Below are 11,354 nucleotides of genomic sequence, written 5' to 3'. Positions count from 1 at the left end.
TTTTTTTTTTTTTTTTTTTTTTTGAGACGGAGTCTTGCGCTGTCGCCCGGGCTGGAGTGCAGTGGCCGGATCTCAGCTCACTGCAACTCCGCCTCCTGGGTTTGCGCCATTCTCCTGCCTCAGCCTCCCAAGTAGCTGGGACTACAGGCGCCTGCCACCTCGCCCAGCTAGATTTTTGTATTTTTTAGTAGAGACGGGGTTTCACTGTGTTAGCCAGGATGGTCTCGATCTCCTGACCTCATGATCCGCCCGTCTCGGCCTCCCAAAGTGCTGGGATTACAGGCTTGAGCCACCGCGCCCGGCCCATCTTAAAGTTAATAATAATGCTTTTGTCCACACCATAAGGAATTTGACTATATTTTAACTTATAAATCTAACAGGCTTATTGTTGATTAAACATATAATGTCTTCAATATAAACTAGAAGAAAAAATAGATATGCAATTCTGTCTTCTTTTTGTACTTCTAAGAAATGTTTATTGAAGAAAAACTGTCTTAATCTGAAACTAGAGAAAATACAGGGCTAAAAATCTTTGTGTCATCCACTGCTTAGCTTTAAAACTTTCAATCTCTTCTGAGTTCTTGTTTTTTTGAGACGGAGTCTCACTCTGTTGCCCAGGCTGGAGCGCAGTGCACAATCTGGGCTCACTGCAAGCTCTGCCTCCTGGGTTCACGCCATTCTCCTGCCTCAGCCTCCCGAGTAGCTGGGACTACAGGTGCCCGCCACCCTGCCCTGCTCATTTTTTGTATTTTTAGTACAGATGAGTTTTCACTGTGTTAGCCAGGATGGTCTTGATCTCCTGACCTCGTGATCCACCCGCCTTGGCCTCCCAAAGTGCTGAGATTACAGGGGTGAGCCACCGCGCCTGGCCACTCTCTTCTAAGTTTTTCACTAGCCAATAAGGAGATATTATTTGTTTATGCTACTCAGGGTAGATTCAGATTTTTGTAGCCCAAAGCGTACAACTTCAGGAGTCTTCTATTTAAAAAAAGAATTCTGTTGCCTGTTTCTTCTGGAAGCACCAGATTCTGTCAGGACAAGATACATCACGAGCACTAAGGACCCTTTATGCTGGGATTCATTAAATGTGCAAATCCACACATGTGCTCACTGCTTATAAGCATAATGGCTCCCAAAGATGTCCACATCTTGTCCCATAATCTGTGCCTATGTTACCTCACAGGACAAAAGGGACTCTGAAGATGTGATTAAGGTAGGGACCTTGGCATGGGGAGATGACTCTGGATTATCTGCCCAATATAATCAGATGGGCCCTTAAAATTACAGAGTTTTTTTCCTGCCTAAGTTCTGAGAGAAGGAGATGTGGACATGAAATAGTCAGAAAGATGCAATGCTTTGCAGATGGAGGAAGGAACTGTGACCCAAGGAGTGTGGATGGTCCTGAGAAGCTGGAGGAGGCAAAGACAGGGATTTTCCTTAGAGGCTCTAGAATAACAGAACCATGCAGGCACCCTGAAGTTAGCACAGTACAGCTGCTGTGGAGCTTCTAACCCACACAACTGTAAGGCAACATGTTTGTGTGGTTTAAGCCACTACATTTGTGGTAATTCGTTACAGCAGCAATTAGCACAGAAAACTAATACACCTTGCAAACAGAAATTCGGATCAATTTTATTTTATATCATTCCCATTAAAAAAGAAATAAACTGTGGGTTTATAATGTATCTGCTGTGTTACTGAGCATATTACTGACAGTGGATAACTTGTTTTGCGTATGTGTCAATAAAAACTTAGTTCTTTACTTAGAATTTTTCATACAGAGCTCCTGGCTCTGTATTTTTTTTTTTTTTTTTTGTGAGATGAAGTTTCACTCTTGTTCCCCAGCCTAGAGTGTAATGGCGTGATCTCTGCTCACTGCAACCTCTGCCTCCTGGGTTCAAGCGATTCTCCTGCCTCAGCCTCCTGAGTAGTTGGGATTACAGGTGCCCACCACCACGTCCAGCTAATTTTTGTACTTTTAGTAAAGACAGGGTTTCACCACGTTGGCTAGCTGGTCTCGAACTCCTGACCTCAAGTGATCCGCCCATCTCAGCCTCCCAAAGTGCTAGGATTACAGGCATGAGCCACCACACCTGGTCCCAGGCTCTGTACTTTTTTTTTTTTTTTTTTTCTTTAGCAATACTTATGTTTCTTTAAAAGAATTTTTTTAATGTGGTAAAATACACATAACATAAACTTTACCGCTTTAACCATTTTTAAGTATACAGTTCAGTGGTATTTCATGTACTCGCATTGCTGTGATCATCACCATCTATCCACAGAACTCTTCTCATCATCCCCAACTGAACTCTGGACCCATTAAACTCCCTATTCCCCTCTTCTGCAGCCCCTGGCAACCACCATTCTACTTTGTATCTCTATGATTTGCCTCATGTAAGTGAAATAATCCAATATTTGTTCTGTTGTGACTGACTTATTTCACTTAGTATACCATCTTCGAGGTTCATCCACGTGTAGCATGTCAGAATGGACTTCCTTTTTTTCTTTTTTTGAGACGGAGTCTTGCTCTGTCGCCCAGGCTAGAGTCCAGTGGCGTGATCTCAGGTCACTGCAACCTCCGCCTCCTGGGTTCAAGCGATTCTCCTGCCTCAGCCTCCCAAGTAGCTGGGATTACAGGCACCCACCAATGCACCCAGCTAATTTTTGTATTTTTGGTAGAGACGGGGTTTCGCCATCTTGGCCAGCCTGGTCTTGAACTCCTGACCTTGTGATTCACCTACCTCAGTCTCCCAAAGTGCTGAGATTGTAGGTGTGAGCCACCGCTCCCAGCCAGAATGTCCTTCCTTTTAAGGGCTGAATAACATTCTATTGTATGCACCACACTTTGTTTATTCATTCATCTGCTGAGGAGATGTGGGTGATTTCCACCTTTTGACTATAGTGAATAATGCTGCTATGTTGAATTAAGTTATATGCCTTATTTTGAGCCAGTATCACATGCAAATGGCATAAAATACAAAAGGAACAAAGGATAAGTATCTGAAAAACATATTAAACATCTGAAAAAAGTACTAAGTTTTCATTACTTACGATTTCTAATAACATTTTGCTAAATGAACTCAATTCCAGAAAATCTATTTTAAACATGCATATGTGTATCTTTCAGCACAGAATACACTTACAAATGGAATACATTTCCAGTTGTTGTCTCAAACGAATCTTGCTTATTGTGTCATAAAAGTTGGGCTCTGACAAAGTTTCCTCTGTAGGTGGCACGCTGAATATCCTCATAATTCTCCTTTTGTTCCTAAACACAAAATCCATGCAGTTTTGTATTAATGTCTATAGAGTTGTAATATGCTTATAATCCTGGTCATCAGAAGCTGTGGCAAAAGGACTTAAATGACAACAAGCCCATTTTACTTTCTATTTTGTCTTTGAGAGCTGCTTCCTTGGCTCAAAGTATTATTTCTTTCATTAAAAAGTATGAGGCTGTAAGTGAGAAAAGTAAGTAGCTGAACACATCCAATTAACACAACAAAGTGAAGTTCCTCCATTGTGATTCTCCTCAATCCCCAAAAGCCAAATATCCTATGAGAAAATCACAAACAAGAAAACAGCTGATTTTTCCTTCCTTTCCCGTCATCCAGATAAAGCTAAATGACTGAGCTGGAGAATAAATTGAATGTGAGCAGACCTTAATTTTAGAAAGTAATGAATAAACATATTTCTTAAATACAATAGCATGGCCTTAGTGGAGACATCTTTTTAAAATTAAGAACAGAGTGCCTCCGCTTTTAAAAGAAACATGGGGAGGCGGTGGTGGCTTAGAGGAAAGTGGTCACCTGCCAGGTCATCAGTGATGGTCAGGGAGCCTCCTCTCACCACCCCTAGAGTTCATGAGCCAACAGGCCAGCTGCTCCAGGAGGGTTCAGCTGAGATCTGGGTGCAAGTGGGGGCTCTGAATGATTCCTCAGGCCAAACTTAAATTATTTCTGGATTACTAATTACCTTGAACTCTCGAATGCCTTTTTACCTTGGGAGAGGATACCTGTAAAGTATGTGTCTGCAGAAGTATCCCAATGTAACACTGCTCTTCCTCTTTTTAAAGCATCCCCGCACCTCCCCCTTTTTACTGTACTTCTGGGAAAGGAGCCAGGGAATGTGGAAAAGCAGTTAAATTAAGCTACAACATCTGGAATTAAGGCAGGAAATATTCATTGAAGATTTACACTATACAGCACACCAGGGACCCAAAGGTAAAAGACAAAAAAGACATGTTGTAGAAAGGACAAACAAGTAATCAGATAAGACTAACGCTGTTTAATAAGTGCTATCATACAGTCATGCACAAAAAACAAGGAAAAGCTTATACTGGTTGAAGGGAGATTTGCTGAATACATAGGAGTCAGTGTTTCTGCATTCAGGGACTTAAGCCAAAACAATGTGCTCAATGAAGGGTGACAATGAACCCAGGCTGGATGATAAAATTGGGCTATAATAGAAATTACAGAATTGAGAGTTTAGTGCAGCTGGCCTGGGGGCTAAAAGTGGTACTTAACTCTCTATTTCTTAAAGCAATGGGTTTTTTTTGTTTTTGTGATGGAGTCTTACTTTGTTGCCCAGGCTGGAGTGCAGTGGCACGATCTTGGCTCACTGCATCCTCCTCCCAGGTTCAAGTGATGCTCCTGCCTCGGCCTCCTGAGTAGCTGGCATTACAGGATCGCGCTATCACGCCCAGCTAATTTTTGTATTTTTAGTAGAGACGGGGTTTCACCATGTTGGCCAGGCTGGTCTTGAACTCCTGATCTCAGGAGATCCACCTGCCTCAGCCTCCCAAAGTGCTGGGATTACCGGTGTGAGTCACCATGTCTGGTCAGCAATGGGGTTTTCAGAGCCAAACCTTGGCCACCAATGCTTGAGACCAGAGTGGACAGTGTCTGTCAGCACTAGAACAAAAATTATAATGAAATTTATTTTATTTATTTTTTGAGATGGAATCTCGCTCTGTCACCAGGCTGGAGTGCAGTGGTGCGATCTCGGCTCACGGCAACCTCCAACTCCCTGGTTCAAGTGATTCTCCTGCCTCAGCCTCCCAAGTAGCTGGGATTACAGGCACGTGCCACCACGTCCAGCTACTTTTTGTATTTTTAGTAGAGACAGGGTTTCACCATGTTGTCCAGGATTGTCTCAATTTCCTGACCTCGTGATCCACCCATCTTGGCCTCCCAAAGTGCTGGGATTACAGGTGTGAGCCACTGCGCCCAGCCTGATGCAATTACTTTTACGTATTCATTTCATATTTCTTAAACTTGCAAAACTTGTAAATGCACAGTTTTTATCTACCCTGAGAAACAAAAATTTACCTTTTGGCATACATGAAGAGACCGAAGCTAACAAGGATAACTATCAAGTAAACATTGGTGGCTTCATTCCAGGCTTCGTGAACAGTATAATCAATAGAACCATCGTCACCCATCACTCCATAACCCCCAGCCATGGGGCTGTAAGAGAGAAAAGAAAGTAGGGTTTCTTTTAATTAATGATGGTAGCACTGTCTGGAGAAGGGTTGGCAAACATATGGCCTACTGGCCAAATCCGGTCCACTGCCTGTTTGTGTGTGGCCCATGAGCCAAGAATGGGATTTACATTTCTAAGTGGCACATTTTAAATGGTGCAGTTGGCCCTGACAGTTCTGCATCTGCATAATCAACTGTGAAAGGAAAATATTTGCAAAAACAATACAAATTTTAAAAAATACATTATACCAACTATTAACATAGCATTTACATTGTACTAGGTATTATAAGTGCTTAGAGATGATTTAAAGTACACAGAGGATGTGCTTAGGTTATATGCAAATACTATGCCATTTTATATCGGGACTTGGCCATCTATGGATTTTGATATCTGAGGGGGTCCTGGCACCAATCTCCCGAATACCAAGGACTGCACCTACACAATACTGATTTTGTTTCAAAGTCCACAAAACCTAAAATATTTACAATCTGGCCCCTTAAGAAACTTGGGATAAAAAATAATATTACTAAAAGGACTGAGCTTGAAATGTTACTGCAGCTTCCAAATTGTAACACCCAGAGGAAAGTAACAGAATACTTTAAAACAGAGACTTCGCTGGTGCCTGTAATCCCAGCACTCTGGGAGGCCGAGGTGGGCGATCACCTGAGGTCAGGAGTTCAAGACCAGCCTGGCTATCATGGTGAAACCCTGTTTCTACTAAAAATACAAAAAATTAGCTGGGCATGATGGCAGGTGCCTGTATTTCCAGTTACCCGGGAGGATGAGGCAGAAGAATCGCTTGAACCTGGGAAGCGGAGGTTGCAGTGAGCCAAGGTCAGGCCACTGCACTGCAGCCTGGGTGACAGAGTGGGACTCTATTCAAAAAAACAAAAACATTAAACACAGAGACTCAACACCTGGCTGTGCTGCTACAAAAGTGTTGCACAGCAGCCTAGCAAGGATGTGACAACCAGAACACGGCTCTCTCACCCCCCATGCCTCCCATACTGGGAAAGGTTTGGAGCTTTATCTAGCTTTGGCCTGCTGGACAAATTTGGTTGAAAGAAGCTATGGGATGAAAAGATACATTTTGCTATTGACACAGCTGTGACATCTACCCTAGGAAATGCATTCTTTGGACATTCCCACAGAAAGTTAGAGTGGTCACAGCAAGTGCATCAAACAGCAAGTAAAAGTAATGACTTCTTCTTTGTGTTAGAGAAGTTCACTGAATTTTTCCTTAAAGAGAAAGTTCCTCCCTTGTGTTGGGACATAAAAGGTAAGGCTAAGTAAAATGACCTAATACGTAAAGAAAATCCAGAAGTGTTGTTTTAGGCACTCTATATACAGGAAAAAAATGGACAAATATAGGTGATAGCTGCACTGTAGTTTCTGAGAATCAGTCATTTTCTAATACCAAGAAAAAGAGTCTAAAAAGTTTTCGGTGACTTTTTCTACGCTGCCTACAATAATGAAGGCATTGCAAAAATTCTTCCACTAAAATGTCTTGCAGGAGTCCATGCTGTAAGCCTCCGAAGAGTTCATTAGTGTAGATTTGGCCAGCTAGTTAATATATATGTACTGAGGGCAGCGTTCTTTCTTCTAGCTTGCCTCTATATAAGAAGAATGCAGTTTCATTAAGAACAGAGAGGTCTGTTCCTAAGCCACGTGGCATGTTTTTGCCTTTCTGACAACTTGTCTTTGTCAGAAGTTTGGGGACATACTGTACTCCTTTAGAATAAAGTGAGTATCATGAACAGCCATTTAACTTCAACTCTTCACACTGAAGGCAGGAGTGATTTCACTAAAATAACTATGGGTGTCTGCTGAATATAAAGATTGGTCTCGTGAAAATTAGCCAGGAACAATAAAAACAGAACTTAAATTGTAAACATTTGTAGATGCACTATCTAAATATTATTTAAACACTAGACTATACCCAATTCCTAGATACTGAAGACTGGCTGTGGATTTTTTTTTGAGTGAGAGGTACAGAGGTATTTGGCATATTGACAGTTTGAATTCTTATTCCTCAAAACTAAATTCCAGAGTTCCTCTGAATGTAACTTTATGGTTTATAGTAAGTAATCAGCCTACTTTAGACATGGAAACTTTTGGAAGCCCAGACACTATAACTGTCTGTATAATTTATGGAATCTCAAACTTCGTTGGTGCCAAAGTGTAAAATAGCAACCACCACCACCGTGTTTGGCAAAAAAAAGATGACTTTATGTGTCTTGATTTGAGATGCTGCAGAAGCCCCAGGACAATTATGCAGCAAGGGAGGCAGCTTTCAGGATTGAGAGTTATTAACAAATTAGGCAAGAAACGGGGAGCCATACAGCACTAGCCACTAGAACATTTCATGAGTGTCATTTATCTGACAAATTACAAAATGTTTCCTATTTTCTAATGACAAAATGGATCAGAATCAGGTTAATTTCTTGCTTTAATTTTTCGCAAGATGTTGTTAATGTGCCACATGGAATGTATATACATGTACCACAGTAAATGGTATATTCCTACTCAAAGCGCTACTTCCTCCTGCCCCAAATATGCAGGTCTTTAATTACACTTAGGAAAAAATTTCTAATTACTGCTGACACAGAACGGTAAAATTAAACGTGAATTATAAAACCTATATTATACAACATGATTGGTATGTCATGAGGTCACTCTTCTGTGCTTCCAGGGACATGCACTTGAGTTATTTTTAGGAGTGTAGTTGTGAAAGATTTGCAGAGGGGAGGCCTTTCCCTCCCAGTCCTCAATCATGATCAATGGCATGACTTTGTAAGGCTGCCAGGAGTGCAGAGTGCTCTGGTCCTGAGTCACAGTACAGACCCACAGCCCACATGCAGCCTGAACTATGACCCCGTCCCCTCCTTCTCGGCATGCCACAGTGTAACCAAGTGTACACACATACACCTGTTGCGTGCTTACTGCGTACCACCACAGCCTTCCTCTGGAATCTAAAGCAAGATACCTTTTTTCCCATTTTCCTGTAATGTAATGCTTGAACTATTTCAGTAAGGAGAGGCTAGGATGGGCTGAATTAAGTTCCAAGTAAACATGTGTATCTAAAGTTGCCAATATATGACAACTAGGAGTTGGTTTTAGGTTGCCAAACTTTCAGGATGAGAACTACGTTTTCTTTTCTTTCTTTTCTTTTTTTTTTTTTTAAAAAAAACAGGGTCTCGCTCTGCCACCCAGGCTGGAGGGCAGTGGTGCGATCTCGGCTCACTGCAGCCTCCACCTCCCGGAATAGAGGGATTCTCCTGCCTCAGCCTCCCAAGTAGTTGGGAATACAGGCAAGTGCCACCATGCCTGGGTAATTTTTTTGTTTGTTTTTTAAAGTCGGGGGAGTGGGGGGTCCCCTCACTATACTAACCAGGCTGGTTTCAAAACTCCTGAGCTCAGGCAATCTGCCCGCCTCAGCCTCCCAAAGGGCTGGATTACAGGCGTGAGCCACCATGCCCAGCCGAGAACTACTTTTTCTAGGGACTAGGTCACTGTATCATAGGCTTTAAAATCTGTGTCGTGATTTTGGGTTCCTCATGCCAAGTCTAGGTGGTTCTAAAACTGACCACCACTTGTCATCGTACATTCATGTTACCATTTTTGTCTCCCACTTAGAACTTTGTTATTTTGATACAAATTCACATTGGAACCACTTAGTTCCTAGAGTCCCTTACAACAAAATCCTCTGCATCAATAAATGGGATTTCTTTCTCTCATCCCTCTGAAACACTAAAGGCTTGGCATCCTGAAGCAGAAGAGTATATACAAGCCCACAGGCCTGCACCCAACATCGAGGAAAGCAATTCACAGGTGCTGGGCAGTCCACAGAGTCACTGAATCATCCCAACAACCCTGCTGGGCGGCACTAAAGCTCCATTTTACAGGAAAAGAAGCTGGGGTGGCGGCGGTGGTTATATAACTTGCCCAAAGCCACACGGGCCAGGGCGTGGAGGCGCGGGGCTGTTACACACACGACTCCCAAACCTGAACTCTTCCAGCCTTGGCCCCGATCCTGCGAGACCTGCTCCTTCCGGAAGAAAGTCAAGTGGAGCAGGGAGAAAATGTAATCCTCTCCCAGGAAGCGGCCCGGGTCCCGGGGCGGCCAGGCTCTAGGGACGTTTCCGCCGCCCGCAGGCTGCGCGTGATTCAGCCTCAACCCTCCCGCTGAGCCCCCGCCGCCCTGGCAGATGGGCCGCCGCGACTGGGCCGTGTGCGCTTCCGGAAGCGGGCGACTGGCTGCTCCACGCGACGCCGAGGAGCTCCGCGCCTGGACCGGGCAGGTGCTCGGAGCTTCGGGGACCGCACGGGACCTGGGGCGGGCGGGCGGCGACCCCCCCTTACTCTCGCGTCCGGGGCGGGGCGGGCGGCGCGGGGCGGGGCCGGGTGACGCGGCCCCGCCGGGGACTGGGAGGCGCGGGGACGCGGGGCCACTCACGCTGCCAGCTCCGGAGGCGGCACGCGGCCAGCGCTGCTCCGCTCCGGGGCTCTTTCCCCCGGAGTCGGGGCCGGGCGCGCGGGAACCGGTTACCGAGCGGACCTGGACGCCCTCTGCCTTCGTCATTTCCTGCCGGCCGATCGGTTTCCGGATGAAACGAGGAGCCAGGTCTTTTTTTTTTTTTTTTTTTTCCCCCCTCCCTTTCCCCTTTTCAGTTTTTTGAGCCGGAGAGACGCAGCTGCGGTCCCCGTGCCGCCCCCGGGCGCGTGAGTGGAGCCGGGCTCCTTTCCCCTCCCCCGCCGCGATTCCCGCCCGGGCTGCGCGCACCGCCCCCCGCAAGCCCCCGGCCCGGACTCCCGGGTTCCCGCGGGTGGGGGCCGGGCTGGCGGGCGCCGGCGGGGCTAGAGGCGGCGGCAGGTTGCGTCCCACGCGCCTGCTGGCCCACGTGGACCTGGCCGTCGCTTGCCGTGCGGCGCCTTTGCGAAAACTCGACGGAAGTGTCAGGGACCCGGGATTACCTGCGAATGCCGGGCGCCTCCTGCTCCGCTGTGCGCGCGTGGGGCGGGACTCGGAGGGGGAGGGGTCGTGTATGTTGTCCCACCTGGCGCGATGAAGCTGGGCAGTGCAGAGGATTTCTTTTTTGGTCTTGAGGGCATAGAGTCCCTTTTCATATTCACGTGTACTCTTAAGAAAGCGTCTGTTCTCCAAACTGGCTTTCCATTCTCCCCGTCCTAAATGGTGCGTGGCTGACACCGTAGTGTTTTCAAAACTGGATTTGGCCAGGATGCTATAGCATTGTCAGTGTAAGTGCCTTTTGGCTATTTTTATTTAATTGTGTGGTGACTTGACAGAAGTGTTTCCCAGCTTGACATAGGTAATGAATTTGCATAGGATTTCAGCATCAGTATGGAAGTGATCAGATGTCAGTGGTTGGTGCCACCTTGCAAATAAATGGCCACTGGTCCACGTAGTTCGTCTCTATACATTTTGAGCAAGTTCTCTAGGACCAGCTGACTTAATTATAAGTCACAGGAAACCCTGCAGAGATGAGAGCTAACATTGAACACTTAACAAGTTTTCTATTCTTTGTTTCATCTGTTACAATTAAACTCACTTTTGTCTAGGGTAAGACCATTAGTTTACGCAATAACATACTAGCTTAATTTACGGTATTTATATGTATTTATATATAGTGTATATATAATCATATATATATAGTTGTATAACATTTAGTTTGACTCTAAAGTTGGAAAATTAGGAAAATAACAGGTGATGTTGAGTACTGATTGATTGCGTGGCCTGTGCCAAATGGTGTGCATGCTTTATGTCACTTAATCTCAAAAGATTTGAATACATGAGTTTGATTTCAGTGTGTCCACATGTGAAACGTGTACATTATTGTTATTGTTTTGTTTTT

At 44.9% G+C, this 11,354-nt stretch overlaps 2 protein-coding genes across 8 annotated transcripts in view; one reads left to right on the top strand and one right to left on the bottom strand.

The window, feature by feature from the left end:
• The window catches only part of SMIM19 (small integral membrane protein 19), an 11,996-nt gene extending 1,502 nt beyond the window's left edge, over positions 1–10,494 (bottom strand). The window contains exons 1-3 of one of the 5 annotated variants that reach the window (XM_025393310.1): positions 10,456–10,494; positions 5,328–5,465; positions 3,144–3,268 (exon numbers count right to left, since the gene is read on the bottom strand). In XM_025393310.1, the coding sequence (XP_025249095.1) occupies positions 3,144–3,268; positions 5,328–5,461 (259 nt within the window). In that variant the 5' untranslated portion in view covers positions 5,462–5,465; positions 10,456–10,494. Of the gene's footprint in view, positions 1–3,143; positions 3,269–5,327; positions 5,466–9,176; positions 10,065–10,455 lie in introns of those variants that run through there. The other 4 variants (XM_025393308.1, XM_025393309.1, XM_025393311.1 and 1 more) reach the window with 4 other exon arrangements.
• The window catches only part of SLC20A2 (solute carrier family 20 member 2), a 127,758-nt gene continuing 125,832 nt past the window's right edge, over positions 9,429–11,354 (top strand). The window contains exon 1 of one of the 3 annotated variants that reach the window (XM_025393304.1): positions 9,429–9,821. The gene's annotated coding sequence lies outside the window, so the exon portion shown is untranslated. Of the gene's footprint in view, positions 9,822–9,931; positions 10,204–11,354 lie in introns of those variants that run through there. The other 2 variants (XM_025393306.1, XM_025393303.1) reach the window with 2 other exon arrangements.

The sequence above is a fragment of the Theropithecus gelada genome, chromosome 8 (genome assembly GCF_003255815.1).
Source record: "Theropithecus gelada isolate Dixy chromosome 8, Tgel_1.0, whole genome shotgun sequence".
Classification (NCBI taxonomy): Eukaryota; Metazoa; Chordata; class Mammalia; order Primates; family Cercopithecidae; genus Theropithecus; species Theropithecus gelada.
The sequence above is the reverse complement of the archived record's forward strand: the minus strand, read 5'-3'. Positions and strand labels throughout refer to the sequence as shown.